Source organism: Tachypleus tridentatus, chromosome 3 (genome assembly GCF_004210375.1).
Source record: "Tachypleus tridentatus isolate NWPU-2018 chromosome 3, ASM421037v1, whole genome shotgun sequence".
Taxonomy (NCBI): domain Eukaryota; kingdom Metazoa; phylum Arthropoda; class Merostomata; order Xiphosura; family Limulidae; genus Tachypleus; species Tachypleus tridentatus.
The window spans coordinates 8,305,535-8,331,050 of record NC_134827.1 but is presented as its reverse complement, the minus strand read 5'-3'; the positions used below and the strand labels follow the sequence as shown (position 1 = coordinate 8,331,050).

At 33.2% G+C, this 25,516-nt stretch overlaps 1 protein-coding gene across 3 annotated transcripts in view; it reads right to left on the bottom strand.

Moving 5' to 3' along the window:
• The window catches only part of LOC143246296 (cytochrome P450 4c3-like), a 69,396-nt gene that overhangs the window by 16,042 nt on the left and 27,838 nt on the right, over positions 1-25,516 (bottom strand). The window contains exon 1 of one of the 3 annotated variants that reach the window (XR_013025907.1): positions 12,528-13,029. The exons of 1 other annotated variant lie outside the window; for it this stretch is intronic. Coding sequence is in view for 1 of the 2 variants with exons in the window: in XM_076492770.1 (XP_076348885.1) it covers positions 12,528-12,777 (250 nt within the window). In the remaining variant the exon portion in view is untranslated. Of the gene's footprint in view, positions 1-12,527; positions 13,030-25,516 lie in introns of those variants that run through there. One more of the 3 variants, XM_076492770.1, reaches the window with a different exon arrangement.

Sequence of the window (25,516 nt, the reverse complement as noted above, 5' to 3'; positions counted from 1 at the left end):
GGATGATATGGCAAGCATCTTTGGTGTGACGGGGATTCTAACCCGCGACTCTCAGATTAAGAATCGAATGCCTTAACAACCTACTCAAGAGATGGGTGAGCAGGATTGTTAGATCAACGTATTTAATAAGTATGAATTATAATAGGTAAAATTCTTAATAGGTAAGAATCCAACATTTTATTTTGGATTCTTACTTCTTATTTTGGATTCTTTGGATACTTACTATGTATTTGTAAGTATATACATTACATGCAAGATAACAGCTTTCAATAAATCACAATAAAACCAAACATTGTACGTTAAATTCCTTTCACGAAAAACTTTACATTATCTGGTTCTGTAAAAAACAAAATGTCCATAAAGTCTCGTTTTACACATTAAAGTTCTTTTCAAATACGAAACCCAAATACTTCATTATTCTTACTTAAAATGTTTAGTTTATAGGCTAGTTACAGTCACGTAAATTATAACTTATACAACACCAGCTTTAGCTGCTGGTTGTTCCATCAAATACAAGGTAATAAATTCATAGCAACGACAACGAAGAGCGCTTACCGATCATAACTCGTAAAAGTGTACCTCACCTAATACAAATATATTGTTCAATTATTTTGATTTTTTTATATCAAATGATATTATGATTGTTTTCTTCCTTTCATAACCACGTCTTTACACAATATAAACTAACGTTTAAATATAAGTATTATATAAACAGATACCCAGGACACATCGGGATTATTTTGAAGACGTCTCAATTTTCCTATATTTTACATGGTGTTTCAAATACTTTATGTTGTCACAAATCGATTCAAACAACATAAGACTGCGTTTGTAAGCAGAAGTTAATGATTTCCTTCAAAGCTAACTATTACTGATTTACCCCAATAGATGGAACCAATGCATGATTGTTATATTGATGTTAGTCGACGATTGAAACCAAAAGGCAGAGGAGCCTCTGTATAGTATTATCCCTTTTACATTGGTAACTCTCACGTGACACGAATTAGGTAATTCTTCAAACTAGAAACCCAATATTGCTACGATTTTTTTGCAACAACTGATCAAGCTCTTTTTTGTTTAAGAATGTATACAAGCTAATCATACCACCAAGGGAAACATAAAACTATTAACAATAAAAATGAATTGATGCGAATAAACAACACAGACAGATTGTTAATCATCAATAGTTCGGGGAATGGCCAGGTGTGTTAAGGCGTTCGATTCGTAATTTGAGGGTTGCGGATTCGGATCCTTATTACACCAAACATGCTTGCCCTTTCAGTCATAGGGGCGTTATAGTTTGACGATCAATCACACTATTCGTTTGTAAAAGAGTAGCCCAAGAGTTGGCGGTGGATGGTGAGGACTAGCTGCTTTTCCTCTAGTCTTATACTGCTAAATTAGGGACGGCTAGCGCAGATAGCCCTCGTGTAGCTTTGCACAAAATTCAAAAAGCAAACAAACTAGCGCAGATAGCCCGCGTGTAGCTTTGCGAGAAATAAAAAAAAACAACTAATAATAAAACTCATGAGTGATCTTCAGTGAATTGTTCAGGTATGTTTAGTATTTCTGATTTCATAGCAATATAATCTTTATTATCTGAAGAATAAATTCTGTAAATTTATACAATTTTAGGTTACTTGATAGATTTATATTTGTTGTTTCTAGTTCGTTAACGACAGATATACCTCACGTGGAAATTAAGTATTATATATTAAAGCTAAAATATATGGTTTTGGAGCCGAATTATTATTTCAAATTTTCTTAGTCGACTACGCTAAAAGTAAATGAAGTAAAAAACAAACAAACTTTTCTCTTCTGACATTTAAGTTGTCGAATAATCTTGTATTTCGAGAGGGACCTTGTAATATATATATTGAAAATGATTCAAGTTGAGATAATTAGCATAAGATACATTGCGCATGAAACGTAGTGTCAGATGAGTCATCATATAATACAGACTGTCACGTTACCATAAAGAAAACAAAGCGTTCGTTCATAGCTCCTTCTTAGCAGGGTTCGTGTGTGCCACTCATAAATATTAAAGTTGACGAGAAATAAAAATTACCGGATATTTATAATACATATATATGCAATTACGTATGTAAAAATGCCAATTTGTTTTGCATAAGTATGCCACAGCGACTTGTGATATCGGTTTCATTTTACGTATTACGAGAACGGTACGACTGTCAACCCTTGCAAAAACACTTAAGAGCTCACAGACGCATATATATGCCATAGAGCTTAAACTAACAGCAGATAGATCTTCAAACACTTCCACCCTTCGATTTTCCATCATAATTTTTCCCAAATTTACTAAAATCAAGAACTCGAGTTCTTGTCGTTTCGTACAAATTTTTGGTGGGTTTATATCAGTGGAATAACAAACTGAATACGGTATACCTGCACCTCCAAATTTCAATTTACTCCCCTATACGAAAAGTTTAGCATCTACTATTGGTTAACTTCGTAAAATTTTATAAGCTACTTTCTAGATTGGCCAGGTCGTTAGGGCGCTCGACTCGTAATTTGAGGATTCCGAGTTCGAATCCCCGTCACACCAAACATTTTTGCCCTTTCAGCCGTGGGCGTTATAGTGTGGCGGTCAATCCCACTATTCGGGGGTTAAAAGTAGCCCAAGAGTTGGCGATGGGTGGTGATGACTAGTTGCCTTCCCTCTTGTCTTACACTGCTAAATTAGAGACGGCTAGCGCAGATAGCCCTCGTGTAGCTTTGCGCGAAATTCAAAAACAAACTCTCTAGATTCGGCAAATAAATACATAAAAAGGGTTATTTTTAATTTAAATATTCAGTACTGTATTCAATCAGTAGTATTTCTCACACATATAAACAAATGCGTATCTGCTTTCTCTAACTGTATTGGTATCTGTTTAATTAGTTTGTTCAGTAATTAACAAACACCAGTGATTTATGAACATGATAGAGGGTGGGAAATTTTGTTATTACATCTGTAGAAATTATAAATGTACAGAGTAATACGCATTTCCTCAATATTTCGTATACTTCACAGTTAGATACCACATGCTATTCGGTATTTCAGTAATTTGAACAACCCGTGTTTTCGGATTGATTTTTCACAAAACAATTTCCAAAATTTTTATTATCAAACTAATGAGGTCGTATATAACAAAAGCAATTTCAGACTACGTATATATAAAAAACAACAACTCAGAGTCAGATTCTCATCTCCTTATATCCCCAGGTGGGTCAGCGGTAAGTTCACGGAATTTCAACGCAAAAATCCGTGGTTCGATATTCCGCGGTCGATAGAGTGCATACAACATATGGTGTAGCCTCGCACTAAGAAAGCAGTAACAGTCTCCTCTCCACACTTTTGATACAATATTCGTGGATGGATGGTTGACTTCAACCGCAGAGTCTGAGCAACACAGACGAAATTATTCTAAGATCCATGACATCTTTTTTTTGATAACTTTTATATCTTCGATCATTCAGTGTTGATTCTTACCTAATGAAGAATCTTAAAAAAAAAGATTAAAATATTCAAGAAGCGTTGATATGGATTGATATACTCTGTAAGAACCTCAGCAGAAAGTTTATTAGATCACTCGAATGAACCAGAGCGGAAGATACCTAGTTGATGTTCGTGGCTTCAGGCTAGTTGGGAAGAAATTGATAATAATACAGTGTTTATAAAAATTAAACTTAGTATTCCGAAAACTGTTAATTTCGTAGCGGCCAATGACAATTTCTCTTTCACTTCACTTATCCAATGCATAGGTTTTTATATTATGGTGAATACAAATCACGTTCGTACTAACAGTATGCTTGAATACAGCTTTTTTGTATAACAGGTTTTGAGTTCAAGTGGTACTAATACACACAATACATAAAACAAAACCCAAAAAGCTACAAAACTATCAGTGACAAACGAAACTTCATTGCATGATTTTCAAACTTATTAATATAGATTGTATGTCTACTGTCATTGGCTGTAGTTGAATCAATTTATCATCTGTATATACCTTTAAATATATGTGCATACATTTATACTGTAACACATTTTTATGTGGTCCTCAACCATTTTAGCGAACATTGCCACAGTAGTCTAGTATTCTCTGAGCATACAACCAATGCACTGGTTTTGTAGCAGACCACGGGCATACAGTAGTGGTATAGTTAGAAGGATTTTGCCTTAATAAAGGAAGCAGTCATGTCTTTGAACCTTTGAAGAAAATTATGTTTTAGACGTTTGGGTTATTGACAGTATCACTTAAGAAAAGGAACAGCAGTACCACAAGTGTAGCTGCTCTCAAAGCAGACACAAAATCGTTCAGAACAACAGTTATGCTGACAGAGATCAGAAATATTGTCTTGAAAAAGTCTTCAAATATGAGCAGGCTGTTGACCTGAAACAAGTGATCAAATATGAGCAGGCTGTTGAACTGAAACAAGTGATCAAGTATGAGTTGGTTTTTAACCTAAAACAAATTTTCAAATATGATCTGGCTTCATTTGTCTAACTGGTGTGTCATGAGATTTACACATTCAGGAAAGGGGCCGAGAGTATGCTACTTGAAGAAAAAAAATATTTGTGTCAATAACACTCACACCTGGGCAAGATGACAAAAATGCACAGGTAACAAATTGAATGGGCATAGTATCATACATATCAGTGAATGTTCTGGTTCTACACCCTTTACTTTTAGTTAACTCAATGAAAACACACTAAAATTGATCACAAAGCCATTGTGCGATGAACATTGTAATCATGGTGATGTCATGTTTGACAGATATGATAAGACAAATTCCATAAGATTCTTATATCAGACAGCATTAAATCAAAGCACGTGGGACACAAACACATCTTTTTAAATACTGGAATAAATGTATCTAGTTTTTTGTAGAACAAGACAGTTCTTATTTAGTTCACAGGTGAAACGTGGTCATCTGTTAGGCCTAAATATATCTCCCACTGTTCAGGATATTTTTTGTGAGGTTGGCTAACTTTATCAAGTTAACATTATTAACATGGAAAACATGGAAAAGTCTGTATCGTATTCTATGTTTAATTTTGTAGTGCTGATACAGAATAATGTATCTGTTAATTCACTTTCTTGACCAGTTGTAGTCACATTGTCTTGGGAATTACAACGGTAAAATCAGGGGTCGGTTCCCCTCGGTGGACATAGCAGATAGCCCAATGTGGCTTTGCTATAGAAAAACGCATTCTTCTTTACTTTGCATGCTTGAATAAAAAATGTGGTTGCTATCTCAGTTAGGACTGTTATGTGTAATAAGATAATAATCAACGCATTTGAAATAAGTATTCATTTGGAAATTAACAAAACCTGTAAAAAATAGTTATATTTGAGATAGATAATATTAGTGTTTTGTTGTTCGAAAAACTTAATAATTCATAGCAACACTTGGAAGTTTTAATCACACGAATATATTACTGCCCGAAATTACAGTGAGACCTATAAGCAATGTAGTTTATTTTACATAAATTCAAATGATTAAATAAATCACGGTCGAACTTAGATATGATACGTCGGATAAGAACATGGATTAAGTCTCAGAAAGAGGTGCTATAAATACAATACAGAAAACAATATACAATAATAAATAAAGCCAGAAAATTAATAGTAATGAAATGTGCCTACTATTCCCGGTTGTTCTAAAATCACATATATAACAATGTATTTAGTATAAAACTAATCAATCAATACTTGTGAATCTCGAAAAAATATGTATGTGTGTGTGTGTATTTAAAAACTTTATTTTTTAGTTTCTTTTTATTTCTTTTTCCTAGTTTGGCCTTTGTTTTTCTATTACGAGCTGTGTAGATGTAGAAATAATGCACTTATTTTATGGTGTATCTAGAGTTAGACTCTGAAATCAAATTGCAGTTTCAAAATTACTTTCGTGTCTATTTTGATAAAGCATCATGCCATAAAAGTTAAAATCATTTCCACAACATTTGAGTTGCTAAAAATAGCCAAGTTTATGTGACCCTTTCTTCCCCTTAATCTTCTTTTGAAATAGAGTCATTGCAGGTATCATTCTAAACTTAGAACGAACAATTAAAATCAGTCCGGTTTTTTGACACAAAAATAATAGGACAAGGATAAAGCGGTTAAGTAGTTACTATTTGTCATCAAAAGCTGTCAAGCAGTCTTAATTCACATTCGTAAGTAATCATGATGTCATGTTGTTAGTTGTAGTGTGACGTTCGCAAGTACCCTTTATGACTGCCAGATAAGACAATAACTAGAACAGTTATAACAATTTATATATTTAAAACTGCATTGACAGAACATTTATTAACTGGTATTGTGTTCAAGTCGTGTTATTTTTCTGAATCTGAATTTTTTATGTGTATGGGTATATAGCCATTGGAATTGACTGTTTTTACAATCATAGTTCTTGAATAGCGCAATAGTTCTAAGTTCCCATGCTCGAATACACATATTTTCATTGTTTTAAAGTTTGTTACTTAATTTAGAAGTCGTTATATGTATATAAGTATTCATAGTTCTTGAATAGCGCAATAGTTCTAAGTTCCCGTGCTCGAATACACATAATTTCATTGTTTTAAAGTTTGTTACTTAATTTAGAAGTCGATTAATTGTTAAAAATTAAAGTCAAATTTCAAAATTAAAAATACTTACAGAGACTCTGGTTTCTTTTTTTTTCAGATCGCATAAAAATAAATTTGAATAGTATAACACAGCCTAAACGGACCTTTTTCTCATACACCGTTTCTTAAAAATAATTACTTTCATAGATTTTTCTATTTTTAGTTAAGCACATAGTTTAAAAACGGGCCATCTGTGCTGTGCTCAACACGGGTGTCAAAACCTGTTTTTAACATTGTAACTCTACAGACATGACACTGTGCCACAAGTATTTTAACTTGAACAATATCTTCTGCAGCATAGGGGATAATCATAGTTTCCATGGTAAGAAATTCCTAAGTTCAGGACTAAGCTTTCTATAATGTAGAACTACTGGCCTGAGGGAAGAAAATAAGATAGAAATATACCTCCACCTACTCAGCGTTATTAATTATTAAAGAACCTCCCAGCTGAAAGTATGGACTGTGTTTAGGGAAAGCAATGGCTCGAATCTTTGACAGTTCGATTCAAAGTCCAGAAATTAAGTATCAGAACAAACTTAGGATAGAATTATAAAATGAAAAATTCAAAATTTTCTTAATAACGCGAGTTAGAAGTGTTAAAAAATTCTTTTTCAAATGATTATCCCATGCAACTTTTCTAAGATGTACCCATGAGTGTTATAGTGTTATCGTATATCGAAACCTATGGAGTTATATTACGGGTGGGATTCATAAAGTTAGTTTATTTTATGTTATTCTGCACTAAAACTTCTGAACTCGAGTTGTGGGTGAAATTATGTGAGTTTCGACTGCACTGAAATGTTTCAGCTCTAGTTGCATGTGAAACTCTATACACTTAATAAACTTATTGTTTTAAGCAAGATTCAAATGCTTCGCAGGAGATTTGTTTAATACCGGTTTTACTATTTAGAATCTGAGTTTGAAGTATTTTGTGGTATTCGTTTTTATCGTTTTGTTTTCTATAAATAATTATTTTCAATTTCAAACAGCAATGCATGATTTATTAGCGTTATTTTACTTATATCTGAAACACAACATGTGAAGGTATTTGTAGTTGTAAATGTCTTGGAATGTCAGAAAACACTGCATTAAACAACTTTGACGAAAATGTAAACTTAAGAAGAGAGTATCGTCTTTATGATAAACGGAGACAAAAATAATAAATACAATAACAGGAGTGAGTAAAGCAAAACTATACACCCAACTTAATTTATCGTTAAATCAGAAATTGAATATTATTTGATAAGTTAAAAAGCGGGAAAATCTTTTTCACTTAGATTGCTTTTGTTATCTGGCAAACAGTATGTCATTTGAAGAATAGTTAAGATATCCTTTATGATAGAAGTATTGGATTAAAAATATTGGTATGGCCTTAATATGACCTCTTTTATTATGACATTGATTAAGCCATTTCGACCTTTGACCTTTTGGGTAATGATGACAATGACACAATTCTGCAAGAATTATGCAATCCAAGCAGTCATTTTAATTTTTTTTAAGAACGTGGAGATAAATAGCATTTTTAGTAGTTAAACAAATTCGGATATGTTGTAGTCATCTTGGACAAAGATTTCTTCTTTGAATAATTAAGGTGTGTTAGACTGTTGTTAGAAATGTTCACTCCTACTTATTCAATTTCAATACACGATGAGTCAATAGACACCCTTCAATGATTACCATATTGTTTTACGTTTAAAACTACGACGTAAAATGCATTATGCTTTAATGTGATCATCCGGCTTCTGCTTCATGCCAGATAAAAGACAAATGGGCGCAAAGATATCATTGCTTAATTATAGGATTACCTTTTTTTTTCGATATAATATTCTACACTTATAAATATTTATCAAATCAGAAATACTTGCACAGAACACTTTATTCATCTTTAGTAACGACTTTAAAACTTTATTGTTTCTTGTTTCTTTACTAGATTTTTTCCCCTTTTTTATTGGAACTATCATTACTCATCATTATTCATCAAAATTTGTATGTCCATTCTTTAAACTGTTTTGAATAGAAACACATTCTACTCTAAAGAAATATATTTTTTTTTATTTGAAATGTTCTTTCAGATGTCATTCTAAATGGATATTCGCCACTTTCTTCCCATTACATGCGTATGTTTATTTTTTATATGTTTTTTATTTCGGGAAAATATTTCATATAAACTAAGCATGACTAGAAAAGGTATTTTTTGTTCTTCAGTGTCATCAGACATTGTACACAAGACATCAACATTTTGTCTAATATTTACTTAAGGAAATATTATCCCAGTGACATCAGACATTGTACAGAAGACACCAACATGATGCCTAACATTCGTGTTTGTCTTACTTAATTCAATTTACTGATAAAATCACAGTTCTATTTTATAATAACAACTATAAAAATATATTTTTCATTTTCTTATAGTGGTTTGTTTAAACTTCAAAAGTTAGGTCAGAGTGTGTTTTTATCGGTCATGTGAAATAAATGTGACATTTCAAGACAAAAAAAAAAAAAAAAACACGTCAATATCCAATAACTATATAAACTTGTTTTAGAGATTTTCTTAATCTTGAAACTAAAGATGTAAAACTCATTTTATTTTGAAAGGCAGTCTCTTTATAATAAATGACAGTTAATGAATTTTAGCATTCGATAACTTATTTATTTGCATATACAAATTGGCAAATCCTTGTTTAAAATGAGCCATTCATAAATGCACGCAAAGAATATTTCACTGAACAAAAATGTTTTCAAGTACATTCGGTGTTGCTGGTTACTTGAAAGCATGTTAATTACTTTTTCAGTTGTCTTTCACGATATGAATATAGGAACTGGCTTGAATGTTATTCGATATGCGGCTATCGGCTGAGGCGTCTTTGGGACTGTGTTCTAAGAACCGGTTTAAAAAATTCAGTGGAACATATGCTTCAAATAATCAGAAAGATTGGTTTTAACTATAAGAACCAGAAAATAACTAAATAGAGAGACATAATTCAATCTGTATAGTTTTAATGTGAATAAGCAGGATATTAATTGGCAGGAAGTTACAATTAACATTATTCATGTTACACATTAGTATTCATTCATTAATACCAAGTTATTGTTAGCATATTACCCGGCATGACCAGGTGGGTTAAGGAGTTCGACTCGTAATCTGAGGGTCGCGGGTTCAAATCCCGGTCGCACTAAACATGCTTGCCCTTTCAGCCGTGGGGGCGTTATAATTTGAAATTTAAAAACAAACAAAACAATTCTTAACGTTTTCCATATTATAAATTATGAACTAGTTGGTTATAATACCAACTAATGACATACATGTAACTTGTATGCAACGTGTGCTCACCCTTTTAGCCATGAAGGCGTTATAATGTAAATCAATCCCACTATTTGTTGGTAAAATTGCCTTTCCTTTAGTTTTTTACTGCTAAATTTGTCCCAGTGGCACAGCGGTATGTCTGTGGACTCCTACTGCTAAAAACCGGATTTCGATACTAGTGGTGGGCAAAGCACAGACAGCCAATTGTGTAGCTTTGTGCTTAATTCAAAACAAGAATATATTGCATGTTGCACCATAGTTATTTCTTTTTCTACGATAGTATTATACCTTATTAATAAAATTACAAAATTTATGTATCGTGTTTAATTTCATGAAACCTTTGTTAACCTGAAGATGACCTAAGAAGGTCGAAACGTTGTTCTTTACTTTATTTTAATAAACGTTTTAATACCCATACTAGCCGTCTTGAGATACAATTTAATGAAATATTGTGTTTCAGTATAATCAAATGATGTTTGGAACATCTGAATAGATATATTATGATTACGTATTTATCTATATCGGCTACAAGACTCATATAGTAGCCAGCTAAGCTAATGACGAAATATATTCTAAAAGGCTTTTGAAAGTCTTCACTGTTGTATGAAAAATTTTGTTGTAGACTTCGTATTTTCTACGAATAAATAGGTTTGGTATTGTAATTCGTACCCTGCTGTAACTGTGACTAAAGAAACCTCAAATAACTGATGTTTTGGCACAGATAGTCTAGTTGCTTTGCGCCAAGAAACGTCAAACAACCAACGAGCCAACCAATAACTGATGTAATTGGAGAGCTAGCTAGCTACCTTATCTGAAACATTTGCTCTAAAAAAATAGCTATAAACAGTTCTTCGAAGTGATTTGGTGATACCTATAAATAATTCTTCTAAATGAAATGGTAAAACAAAAATAATAATATTCAGTATTTTGAAAGAATAAAATAAAATAAAGTGTACATATTCATAAATGTGGGTTTTAAATACCGTTGATACCTTTGTGTCATGAAATTACATTGAATATTATTCGTTCGTCTCACCTTGTAAAAACAAAATAACTTGTCAGCCCATAAAAGTAGTTTAGAATAAAGTTCGTCTTTTTCCTTTTATCGATGAAATGATAAGATTGGACACTAACTCCAATCAAACTAAAACCCACAGTACCACGACGGTTTGTCTAGGGGATTAAAACGCTAGCAACCTGGTTTCGATACCCGTGGAGAACAGAACATAGAAAACCCTTTATTTACCTTTATATTTAACTTCAAAACAGACAAATAATTGAAACTAAAGATAATTTTTAAAACTATGAATATTTACGGTAGTTAATGTTTTAAATATTGTAGTGAATATGGACATCAATGCATACAGCTAAAATGATTTGAGTGTATGGGAATCAAAACTATCGTTTGTTAAATAAAATTATGATCCGCTGGCTACTGTCTTAAAAGTGATATATGTTATTCCCATATATATATATGTATATATATTAGTGTTTAAATGAAAGATAAGTCCTTATGAACCCTGTGAATTCCGTCTGGTCAATCATCAGCTTTGTACACCACAGTGACCACTAAACAGATTATACTATGACCAGTGTATTTTGACATTATGCTTTATCTTGAGACTGTTATTTGTTAGTCCTCAGTCACAAGTAATGATAAAAAAAACAATACTCATTTGTTATTCTGGTCCCAAATAGATGATTTTGATCATTTATTTTTTATCTGAGTTATGTCAGCTAAATTATCGGTTTTTCTAGTAAGAACCTTGCTATGGCAATCATTTACCATATTGTAATACTGATTAAGTATTACATTATAATAATTTATTGTATCATTGTAATGATTGAATTTGGTATGATAATACTTGACTGTGTGATTTACTATTATATATCTATTTTAATATCAATGTGTTAAAACACAATGGTTAAAAAAGTTAAGCTTATATTTAGTAATGTATGTAACTTATACCGCTGCGGGAAATAAATTGTTCATAATTATGTAGTTGTCTACAACTTCTGACGTCATCGGCTGAGTTAATAACAAAGTTGTTCAATTTGTTCAGAAACGAAACTTCTTTGGTTAGCCTTAAACTTATAATCATTCTTTCATTTATGTCATCAGAAAACATGCAACTCAAGTATTTGGTGTTAGAAAGCTCCACAACATAGTAAGCCCAATATGCAGCTTTGCACTTAATATCAACGAAAACACAAATTAAGACTATGTAACATTATCATTCTCTTTAAGATGTAAGTTACCAAATAAAATAGTTGAGTATTTGTTATAACTTTTATAAGTTACATTTGCGTAAAGTTTTGACGAAATATGTTTTTGGTTGAAATGCTTTTGTATTGGTTTTGATTGCGCTTTAACAGAAGATTTTTAAAATATCAAAACTGATGGTTCACTTGAGCCTTAAGTAATAATATTTTCTATAAAACTATATTCAGATTTTAAACACAATTTGCAGAAAAGAACCAAGCTGTTTTAATTTAACTTAAAATAAGCCACGTTCAAAGTATCATGATGAATTAACGCGTTCAGATTTCTTCGGAAATTACCATCTACAAGGGCTGAACAAAACGTTTACTTACATACGTGGGGTGCTATTCCTTGAAACCGGTAGAAACTTGGCACAATGTTTGCATTTCCTAGAATTGGATGACAACACTGTGGCCCAGGAATCTTCCACATTTGTAAATAGCGTTTATATCGATTAATGGAAATACGAATTATCGGTATCAGTGCAAAAATTAATACAGGCCACCACCAGCTAACCTTTGGAGAGAAGTCGATCCTCAACCCAGCCAATACATTTTGGAACGTCGCTCTGTCGGCGATCATTTTTACATGGGTTTGTAACAATGGTTACTCAAGTAATGTTGAAATGGTGATTTCTCCAACTTTCTATACCTTTAAGTATTATATAATATTTCTCTGGGTGTTTAAATGGGCTTCTGAATGACTAATGTACAAAAACAAAAGTATTTAAACGAGAGCCTTGATGAGCCACTATAAATGTTTTTTCATTAGAACATGAATGTCGTTTCTTATTGGCTTCTAGGATTGGGATTACACAAACACGATTGGTCACCTTTTTATCTTATTTAACCTACATACTTATTTCTATTTTCAGAAACTGATTTTGAACAACATTCATGCTCTCGTGGTTTTCTTGTATAGGACGAAAACGAACCTTATCTACTACAAAAGAGGCTAGGTCTTGAAAGCTGTTTTGGTGCGTGATTAGGCGTGCTGGTTTATTAAAAATTTTCTTTCAAGATCTTATCGCAATGCAAAAGACACGATCTAGAAGTTGTAAACCATAAATAAAATGAATTTGGAGAAACAAGCAAAGATTTCATATGACTACGTTACTGAGCATGATTATTTGACAGCAATTTTATTTATATTACAAAACATCAAAGTTTCATCAGTCAGTGCTTTTCAAATTGTGAAAAAAATGCTAAACATATTACTTATTTTCAGTTTCAGTCGAAATGATATTAAGAGAGAAATTGTATACGACTATATGTAGAAACATAGCAGCTGTTTGTTCAAATAAGTAGTTTTTTACATTTTTTAACATTTGGACAGTACATTTTCTTTAGGCGACACAATATGTCTTGTTTTGTTTGCTTAATAATGTTTTTAAAGTGCACTTTTTTCTTTTAAATATTCATTTGTATTTTATGTAACAATATAACATTTTTGTAATAATATAACATTTTTTGTAATAATATAATTTTTTGTAACAATATAACATTTTCCTTTAGATAATAGAGTATTTTTTACAGCTGAAATGTAACAAAGAAAAATTAAATCAAATATAATTTTTTTTTCCTAGAGTTTTCACGATTTCTTTACGGACAGAGTAAAACAAAAAAATTGGAATCATAGATAAAACAGTGAAAGAACTGTTGTTGTTTTATTACCACAAAGCTACACTGTCTACCAAAATAAATCGAAACCCCGGATTTTATCATTGTAAGTTCGTAAACTCACCGTTGACCAATGGGGAAACACTAAAGGAAGAATATTTTGACATAGATTTTTTTTCATGACTTGATAGTATTTATCGCAATTAAACAGCCAGGCTTGGCCAGGTGGTTAAGGCACTCGAATCGTAATCTGAGGGTCGAGGACTCGAATCCCAGTCACACCAAACATGATTTCCCTTTCAGCCGTGGGAGCGTTATAATGTGACAATCAATATCACTATTCGTTGGTAAAAGAGTAGCACAAGAGTTGGCGGTGGGTGGTGATGACTAGCTGCCTTTCCTTTGGTCTTACACTGCTAAATTAGGTACAGCTAGCGCAGACAGCCCTGGCGTAGATTTGCGCGAAATTGAAAAACAAATAAACAAACAGAATTAAATGGTGAAATATTCTAGTTGTAACTTATGTGTAAATAGTTGTTGGCTAAGAAATTATTTAGAACGTTTCTCTCATTCCTTTAAATTCAGTCTATAATTTGTTTCTGAAGTTTCTGCACAGCTGTAACAATGGATATCTGAGCTTAGTCGTTCCTAATTTTCAGCTGATAAACTGAAAGTAATACAGCAAGCAAACAACGTCTAACGTTAAGTATAGTGTTATTCTTGTATGACTGAATAATGGCATTTACCCGTCACTCTGAGAGCGCAACTATGAGCTCAAAATGCAAAACTCGTTTCTGCGCTAACGTGCTTCGAATATGGAAATCCGAAACAAAACACCAAAAAAGCTGATAGGTGTGATTTGTTAATATTCGTCAGTTTAGGTTTAGACATTTATTTCGTATTTGTTTTAAGACGTTTCCACGAAAATCTGACTCTCAAGTCACGAATACATTGTCATACAGAATAATTTACACCAGAAGTTTTCTTTATCATCTTATAGCTCGACAACGATCACGTTTCTAAAAAAAAAAAAAAAAATTTCCTTTGGCAGTTATTAATTCTTTGTTCTTGGTATCCACGGTAGGTATATACCAACTTCCACATGTTTACTAGTTTTTGGCATTCTGAACAGGTTTCGCAATTTAATGAAATAGTTTGTTTGTTTTCAAATTTCGTGCAAAGTTACACGAGGACTATTTGCGCAGGCCCAGCATGGCCAAGCGTGTTAAGGCGTTCGACTCGTAATCTGAGGGTCGCGGGTTCGAATCTTTTTCGCACCAAACATGCTCGCCCTTTCAACCGTGGGGGCGTTATTATGTCACTGTTAATCCCACTATTCGTTGGTAAAAGAGTAGCCCAAGAGTTGGCGGTGGGTGGTGATGACTAGCTGCCTTCCCTCTAGTCTTACACTACTAAATTAGGGACGGCTAGCGCAGATAGCCCTCGAGTAGCTTTGCGCGAAATTCAAAACAAATAAAACAAACAGACTGTCTGCACTGGCCGTCCCTAATTTAGCAGTGTAAGACTAGATGGAAGGCAGTTAGTCATCACCACCCACCGCCAATTCTTGGTCTACTCTTTTACCAACGAATAGTGAAACTGGCCGTAAAATTATAACGCCCCCACGACTAATAGGGCGAGCATGTTTAGTGCGACGGGGATTCGAACCCGCGACCCTCGAATAATGAAATAGCACAATAACAAGAAGAAAATAAGATAATATTGCAATCGACTATCTCAAATAATGAATTATTTACAACGAAAAGTTTTACAGACTTCTGTAAATTGTGTAAGTTTTTAAATATAGTGAGCAGGTAAAACTGATTTTTTTTATACTCTACTTTTCTTATTGATTGGGATACTACTACGGATTCTCACAAAAATTTCCAACAGTCAGTTTATAAATTTTATAGTCTTTCTAAATTTTTTCATGGCCTCAGTAGTAAACTAATTTAATAGGTAATGCTAGGATTAAATGCAATATTTGATAGATTTCTTAGGCATCAGGATTAAATGTATTTTAACTGGACATGGTACATCTTATTTGAACGTAACATACTATTTTATGTATAAGATATTCCAAGTAGGATGACAATATTTTCTCAGTTTGTTTTTGGCATATGGTTACGCTACTTGGCACTTAAGTATTCAGTGACTTGTATAACGTGTATATATCTTTGTTCCATTCTTCATTATTTATTCCAAGGACACGCACAGACAGATACAAATTGTTGAGGGGAAAGAAATCAGAGTAAATACAACGTTTCCCATATTTGATTTTCGACTAATGTTTATTCAGTTTTGGGCGAAGGTTTTCAAAGATCCCACCGAGAAACTTGCTCATTATAAAAAAAAATAAAAGTACGCTACGTATGATCCAACATTTGAACAGGTTATACAGGCAATCTGAGGTACAACAACTACAAGAAGTGTACTCGTCGTAATCGAGGTAGCACAGAAACTAGCGGTTTAGAGTAACAATAGTTTTATTTGTTTGTTTGTTTTTGAATTTCGCGCAAAATTACACGAGGGTTACGTGCGTTACCCGTCCCTAACTTAGCTGTGTAAGACTAGAGGAAAGGCAGCTAGTCATCACCGCCCACCGCCAACTCTTGGGCTACTCTTTTACCATTTTACCAACGAATAGTGGGATTGACTGTCACTTTATGACCCCCCACAGCTGAAAAGGAGAGCATGTTTGGTGTGACGTGAATTCGAACCCGCGACCCCCATATTGCGAGTCGAGCACCCTGACCACCCGGCCATGCCGGGATGTAACAATAGTTAACCAGTTAAACTTGGCTGAAATTTAAGGCAAATGAACAAGTGAAATAAATCGAAAATAAAGTACATCATATCCTGTCGATTACAAATTATTAGTTTGAAGCAGTTCCTAATATCTGTCGTAACTCTAACATATTAATCACTTACCTTTATTTTATAAAGATGTTATTATTAGTTAGAAATAACGGAATTAGTATATTATGATTTTGAACACTAATATCCCAATCATTTTTTAAAATTATGTTCCTCTACCTCTTCTGCCGTTCTGACTGGCAAATATTCTCTCCGAATTAAAAAATAGGTTAAACAATCGCAAAATTTGTGTGTTTATATATGAATTTAGTTGGAGAGGATAACCTTTCGAGTTGGTTGTAAGTTGTACGATCTGACGAACGGGGCACAGCATGACCAGGTGGTTAAGGCACTCGACTCGTAATCCGAGGGTCGCGGGTTCGAATCCCCGTCGCACCAATCATACTCGCCCTTTCAGCCTTGGGGGCATTATAATGTGACGGTCAATCCCATTATTCGTTGGTAAAAGAGTCGCCCAAAAGTTGGCTGTGAGTGGTGATAACTAGCTGCCTTCCCTCTAGTCTTACACTGCTAAATAGGGCCTGGCATGGCCTAGCGCGTTAAGGCGTGCGCTTCGTAATCTGAGGGTTGCGGGTTCGCGCCCGAGTCGCGCCAAAACATGCTCGCCCTCCCAGCCGTGGGGGCGTTATAATGTGACGGTCAATCCCACTATTCGTTGGTAAAAGAGTAGCCCAAGAGTTGGCGGTGGGTGGTGATGACTAGCTGCCTTCCCTCTCGTCTTACACTGCTAAATTAGGGACGGCTAGCACAGGTAGCCCTCGAGTTGCTTTGTGCGAAATTCCAAAACAAACAAACACTGCTAAATTAGGGACGGCTAGCGCAGATGGCTCTCATGTAGCTCTGCGCGAAGTTCAAAACAAACCAAACCTGACGAACGGCCGGCAGTCTCATTATTTGTTGGTTAAAAGAGTAGCTCAAGAGTTGGCAGTGAGTAGTGATGGTGTCTTCCCTATAGCTGCTGATTTAGGGACGGTAGCGCATATAGCCCTTGTGCAGCTTTGCGCGAAATTCTAAAAAACATCAACAAACAATTTGATGATATTGCTAGATCGAAGCGACACTATCTTTAAATAACTAACAATAATAAAACGTAGTGATTCTTTAAGCTCTTCCATAATTTTGATATCTTTGTCGTTCAACTGTATGTTTATGTATATAACTATCCTTTCAAAACCATTTAGTAATATTTTGTTGTTGTTTTTTCTTTACGGAAGAACAAAAACATTTATTCTTACAACCTAGGATTGTGGGAGTTTTTATTTGTTCTCCTAACTAATTTCACGTGGAAGAAGTGAAGCAGACCGGTGAAGTAGGTTACGTCCACTGCATGCAACGTAATTTTTTTGTATGCTTATGTTTGTCGTGTAATTGTGTGCCTGTTTAAAAGAAGTCATTGAACTCAATTTTATATTAGGCTCAAAGGCACAATAAATTCCTTAGTTTGACATTCAATATTGTGTAAAAAATAAGATACCGCATTTCATGTTATTTAGAAATACCATTTGTGTCTGAAAAAAACACGGAATTTAACGTACCATTGGTTTGAAGACCCCAGCACTAAATACAGAACAGCTGTTGTTCTTTAGTGATGCCATAAATGGGTCATCTACAGTATGCCCAACGAGAGGACTTCAACGCCAGATGCTCGCGTGTTAGTCTGTAATCTTACCAATAATTTAATGGGGTGTGGTGGGGGGACAAAATACAAAACAGAAAACTCTTAGCTTTCAACATAAAAATAAATTTCAGTAACAAACATCAAAGATGGCACACCGGTGAAAGAAACACACAATAAACTATATTACGCGTTTGAAGATCCCAGCACTATATCTAGAACAGCTGTTTTCTAGTGAAATGCTACAAAATAAGCTATCTGTATTATGTCCAATGAGAGGGCGTCAACGTCTTATGTTAGAGTGTAAATCTGTAGTCTTACCAATGATCTAACGGGGTGTGGTGGTGGAACAAAATACAAAACAGTAAACTCTCAGCTTTAAACATAAAAAGAAATGTCACAAAGAAGTCAAAGATGACAAAACGGTAAGGTGATATTTTTGTTAAGCATTTAACCTTTATTAATATAGATATATAGGAGTTGCACTATTCATTTTTAACTACGCTATTGAAGTGATATATACACCATATCCTTTCCTACTTGTTGCTTGTATCCTTATGAAAAGTAAATAGATTTTTAGAAAAGTACTTATTAAAAAGAACAATAAATTAAAACAATTACCAGTGAGCGGACAGAATCATCTTCAAATGTTTAAATCACCATACAGAAACACTTATTAAATTCTACAACATGAAAGTCTTTATATGATTGAATGTTTAGGCAACTATTCTCGATAAAACTTAGTTGAATTGACGGCAACTGTTTGTCGTAAGTAGAAATACGAGTTTAGAGAACGACGTTTCGAAAGTCTTCCGCCTTTTGTCTCCAAGCAGAGGACTTTTAAAACGTCGTCCTCTCAACGTAATTTCAGCACGAAGCCCCCCAATGTCACAGAGATGTGTATGCAGACTTACAAAGCTACAATTCGTGTTTCGATACCCGTGGTGGGCAGCCCATTGAACTTAGTTTAAGCTTGTAAGTTTATTTTATGCCCAGATTTTCCCCTTCATTATCATTTGAAAGATTTTTAAACGTGTGGAATACTTCACCAGTCCACATTTACAAGTAGCATGATCTCTTATTCTATATTTGTTACCAACAAGCAGATATTCATGTTTACTCAAATGTGTTTTAAGCCACCTGGTGATAGCTTCATCGTACTTAAAACTGCATCTTTGACATTTAAATTCACATTCATTATATGTTGTCAGTGGTAATTTGCCATATTCAAACCTGAAGACAATTTATAATCTGTATTCACGTTTTAAATAATTTGTGTACCTGTTTGTGGATAAAATCTATGGAACTGTCTATACGTGTTATTTTTTTCCGTAGCAATGCATTGATAGTATTTGTTTTAGAATATTATAGAGTAAACCCTGTCCAGGACGGAAATTGCATAGGAAATATGTACAAGTCGGAGATATCAAAATTCTGTTAATATAAATATAAAAGGCCCACCATATGGCGGAGCCTGCGTAACGCGGACGGAAAACTCTCTTTCACCTTACCTCATCTATCAACAAATAGAATCTGAGTAAGGTGGAAAAATGTTTTTGATTAAATATTGATTTCTTATTTAATTAATAATTTCTTTAAATTTTAATAAATTATTGATTAATTAATAATTTCTTTAGGTATTAATAAATTCTCGGACATTTTGTTACAGTAAGTAGTGGTTAAATATATTCTGTTCTTTTTTCTTCCATCATTATTTTGGCTTGGCAGTTAAATTAAACAAAAGAATGGATCAAAAAAATAGGAATATTCTAATTTTCCTAGATAATGCAACTTGTCACACAAAAGTTTAACTTTCAAATGTTTGTTTAGTCTTTCTATCTTCATGTACAACATTAGTTCTACAGCCACTAGATAATGGAAATACACAGTGTATAAAACTGAAATATATAAAATTGATGCTTCAGCATATTATTGCAAACATGGACGACTGTAAGAGAGCATCTGAAATGACCATGAAAATTGACGTGTTAGATGCAATTGCATTTCAAAGTCATTCGATAAAATGCATAAAAGATGAATGCGTAATAAAGTGCTTTCGAAACTGTGGATTTATTCTTGATAATGACGGAGATTGTGTAGAAGTTGTTTCTTATGACAATTTTAGTGAGAACCAAACTCGATTTGAAAAGATTGATGTAGATGATTCTGTAAACGCGGAAATTTTTGTGAACGTTCACAAGAATGTTTTAACAGAAGCTGATGAAATTGGTTTAAAATCTATAATAGAACCGCAAGATGGTAACTGTGTGAGAGATTCAGAAAATGAACAAAATGGAAAAGATAGTGAGGAAATAGAAATTCCTACTTCATCGCAAATGTTAAGTTATATTAACACTATCAAATTGTATGCAAAAATGAAGGGGTAAAATGAACTTTATGAAAAGGTCGTAGAATTGGCGATTTCTTTTAACCGCATGAGAAAGCCCATTACAAAGACTAAACAGTTGAAATTGGACACTTTCTTCAAATAAATTTGATTAAGATTTTGTGTACTTAAGTATATTTTCAACGTCTATTTTGTTCTTATTCTAATAAATATGGCATAAACAGTACAATAACTTCATTCACAAATGCCTTATTTTCCTTTGGTCAAGCAAGTATAACATTCCGCTCCAAAGTCATATATAATTAAGAAAATTTGGATGTTCACTGCCTAAGCCGGAAAACCTGCTTAAGCCGGAAATTTTACTCGGTCCCGTGAGATTCCACCTTAGACAGGTTTTACTGTAGTTTAGTTGTTTAGTAGATATATATTCACTGTCCCTAACTACTCATGTACGATGTTGTCACAAAAGTATTAAGAAAAATGTTGTTGTTTTTTATATCTTCATGCTCTCCATGTAAGCATTGATTCGTGCAATCGATCTTGTAATATGACGAATCCAGATCAGAATTCAACGAACGTATGCTATAGTACCGGAGTTTGAATCTTAAAGAATAATCCTTTAGTTATTGTGTTTCATAGTACACTACACCATTAATTTCGTCATAAGTGAGAACCGCTAAAATAAAAAAGTGAGCCCTTATTAACAAACTCCAATAATACAAGTCTGCGAATTTAAACTTCATAAAAGTTCGTTTGGTTTTTAATAATGGGTGGGTGTGTTTTCTTATAGAAAGCAAAGTCACATCGGGCTATCTGGGAGGAGAATCGAACTCTTGATTTTAGCTTTGTAAATTCGTAGACTTACCGCTGTACTAGCGAGGAACATTAATAATGGAATCTTCATAATATAACTACGAAGATTTCGGAAACAATATTCATTTTATTCTACGACGTAAGATTTTTTGTTTGTTTTTTACAGAAGAAAAACTTATATCACGTTATTATTTCGTTTACCGTTTACCACAATGAGCATGTTTTTATTATTATATTTGGGTTCTAGAACAATCGATAAGACTCTCACGTTGCGATTGGTCATGAGAAATCTGTAGCCAGTGGTTGTCAACATTTTAAGCATAACAAAATGTGACCATATTTCAATGAAAATGATTGAATTACGTAAAATTACATATGATTTCTTGAAAAATCTCAGGTGTTGGATAAAAATGGATGTCATTTTCGAATTCAACCTACAGGAATTATTGTAGAACGTATAGAAATTTCAACACAAGAAGACCATCGCAAGACCCTATTATTGACTATTTATCATACTTTGGTAGTGCTATTTTGTTGTTTTCATTTTGAGAAACTTGATCAAAAGGCAAATTAAAAAGTATCTTTTAAAATAAAATTAGTATAAAGAAATTGGACATAAAAACGTGCATAATAAACAATTTTATTCAAACCTTAAATGTTTTATATTTCATTAAAAACCATCGTTTACAGTGTATTCATTGTGTGTGGCACTCCAGTGCATCAATGGTACGTTTACGGACTTACAATGATAAAATCCAGAGTTGAATTCTCTGTGGTGACACAGATGTAGCTTTGCGTTAAAATAAACAAAGAAACAAAAGTTTAGTAAAAAACGATGTGCTTGAGCTGTTGTAAATGCTTAACAAAGGAAACAGTCAGTTCATGATTATAAGTCCGTATATTTGTGACGGTAAGTCTAGCCGGACACCCTGTACATTTCCTCGTTAGAAACAAATCAGCCACAAGAGATCATGCTACAGGTGAATGCAGCGTGATGATACAGTGGATTGCATTTCAAGCTCTTTCAAAAGTCGTGATAAAAACATTTGCATATAAAAGAGTCTCTCTTGATAAATAAATTTAGGCAACAGTTAAATGAACGTAGTTCTGTGAAAAATATTTTGTTCCAATTCCAAAGAATATTTCATAGATTACTTTGTATTAGATGTGTGTGTGTTTTTCTAGCAAAACCACATTGGGCTATCTGCAGAACTTGTATTAGAAGCTGTGTTATTAAATAGTATATACATATATATATATTTGCTTTTCAGTTATTTACTCTAATTTTGTTTGAACGTTATTATTTTATAATATTATAACCTATCCTATAATTTATTACACTTGGTTCTTTATTTAATATGTACTATTTAATTTAATTTAATAATTCTACATGCAACGAATGTTTTTCTCAGTTACAATCTCACAATATTTATACTTAAACTTGTTATTACTCTTTAATATGAGTTGCCTTTTGCTGCTATACATTTAATATAATTATTTTCATTTTGCATTATTAGCTTAGTGTATTTATTTAAGACTAAACTTAATTTCCATAGCTGGAAGAAACTCGTGAGATTATAGACTAAAATGTTAACAACGATGGTACCTAACTGATACAAAATAATGCGTTGTAAGCATTATAAGTGTGTGTGTTTACTTACAGCAAAGTCACATCAGGCTATATGCTGAGTTCACCAAGGGGAATCGAATCCCTGACTTTACGTTGTAAATCCGTAGCCTTACAACTTTATAAGAAACAACACGAGAAACATATATTCGATTAGCTTGATTGATTGCCACACTAATTTATAATTTCACTATAAGTTTTACTCTGATTACAAGTTATTATTAGTGAAACTTAATTCCTGGAAAATTTTCTCGATCTTGAAACGTTTTTCTGAAAGTTTTTTTTTTTCTGGTATTATTTTAAATATGCTACTCTTGTCCATATTAAAATTCTTATTATTTTGGTTGAAAAATTCATCCAATAAATATATTCAAGTTTCACATTACGAGAATATTTGGTCGTTGTACAATGTTTTGCTTATTTCTTGTTTTCTTTGAGGGCTATCTATCTGCGCTAACCACACCTGATTTTAGTCACTAAGGTTTATAACGTTAGAGAAGATATAAAAATAACATATATGTGTGTATATAATGTATCTCTTAGTATAATCATTGATCGTTTTCTTTACTTAATATGCTCACACTAAGCATGCTTACCCTTTCAACCGTGGGGGCGTTACAATATGACGATCAATCCCACTATTCGTTGGTAAAAGGGTAGCCTAAGTTGTTGGCGGTGAGTGGTTATGACTAGCTGCCTTCCCTCTAGTCTTACACTGCTAAATTAGGGACTGGTAGCGTAGATAGCCCTCGAGTAGCCTAGCGCGAAATTCAACTTAAATCAAACTTAATACAGTGTCGTTTTCAGAATTACCTTTTCTTTAAACATCCTTTCGTGAAATATGTAAAACAGTAATTTATGTTGTTTCCGGTATTAAACAAATTAATTAAGATAAATGTGTTTATGTTGTTACGTATTATTATTTATCTCGGACGAGACCCCAGATTATTGTGTTGTGTATTATAATTTATTTCGGACGAGTTTCCGATTTATTATATTACGTATTTTAACGTATTACTATATTATATAACCGGAAATCTGAATTTAGAAGTTAATAAAATGTTAATATGTATCAAATTTATGATACTTACCAACAAAATTGATACACAGAATTTCCCTTTTTAACACAAATATATTTTAATAAACAAACATAAAAACAATACTATTTGTAATAACGGTTGTTACTAAAAGGTATTACAATGAATGTTCATATACAGCAGTTTTAGAAACTTACAGACAATACTGAGTCTTATATCCTGTCTAGAACTGAATATTTTATCGACTATCCACGTCCAAACGAACAAATTAAGTTTGAGTTAATATTATCACTCTACGCTTATGCTGGTTGTTTCTTGAGTAGCCTCACACCGGCTACTAATGAAGATGTTGAATGTTCTTGTAAAAATTCTAATGCCCGAAGTTTAACGGTTTGTAAATTTCGAAATCTATAATTCGTGGTCAAATTCTGTATCTTTCCGATTGATAGACGTTAATCACAATTATAGCTTTCTAGGCCTATAGCTTACTGCCTGTAGCTGTCCAGTAATATTCCTTTTTTGTTGGCGCGTTAGTTTTATACAAATCACCCGAGTTTCTAGAACCTTCACCAAAGTTCGATTAGCAATAACGATCTAACTCGTTTTTGTAAACAAATATTGTTGCTTTTCACATTCAAGCAATCTACACAAGTTTCGAAAACATGAGGGACTTGCGCAATATACGTCACACGTAAAAAAGAAAACTATACAGAAGCAAGTGTAAGTACTACAACAAACGTATGAAGGCATATCTGTTACACTGTTTACATGTTTTAGCACAAAGTTAAACATTAGGCGAAATGTGCTCTGCCTACTGTGGGAAATCGAGCGCCAGATTTTAAGGTTACAAGTCTGTAGACTTACTGTTGATCCACCAGGGGACAAAAATAATATAATAATAATAAGATTCTAGTCTAACGTAATTTACCTCTCTTCCCATTAAATCTGACTGTTTCGCCAGTTAAGGTATTTATAACAGCACTGATTTTTTTTTTTTGTACTGAAAACAAATAGTTACCCCACTCCCATCCTCGAATGAACAGCAGTAAGTCTACGGACTTATAATGCTATAATCCTGAGTTCGATTCACCGCAGATAGCCCTGTATAGCTGTGCTCTAAAACAAGTAAGCATACAATTAGGATTTCCAGAAGCCAGTTTTGGTGTGTCATTGGTTCAGCCCAGCTTATTAGTTCAGGAATTGAACAAAAACATCATAGAAGATACAATTTGAAATGGTATGTGACACACCTCTTACATGAAATTAATAATCTACTTATAGATTTGGATCCAAGCGTGGTTTCCATTGCTTTTGTTAGGACTAAGCAGCCTACTCAGTTCACTTTCTTTGGTGTTTTAAACCATAGTACTTATGCAAAATGTTTAG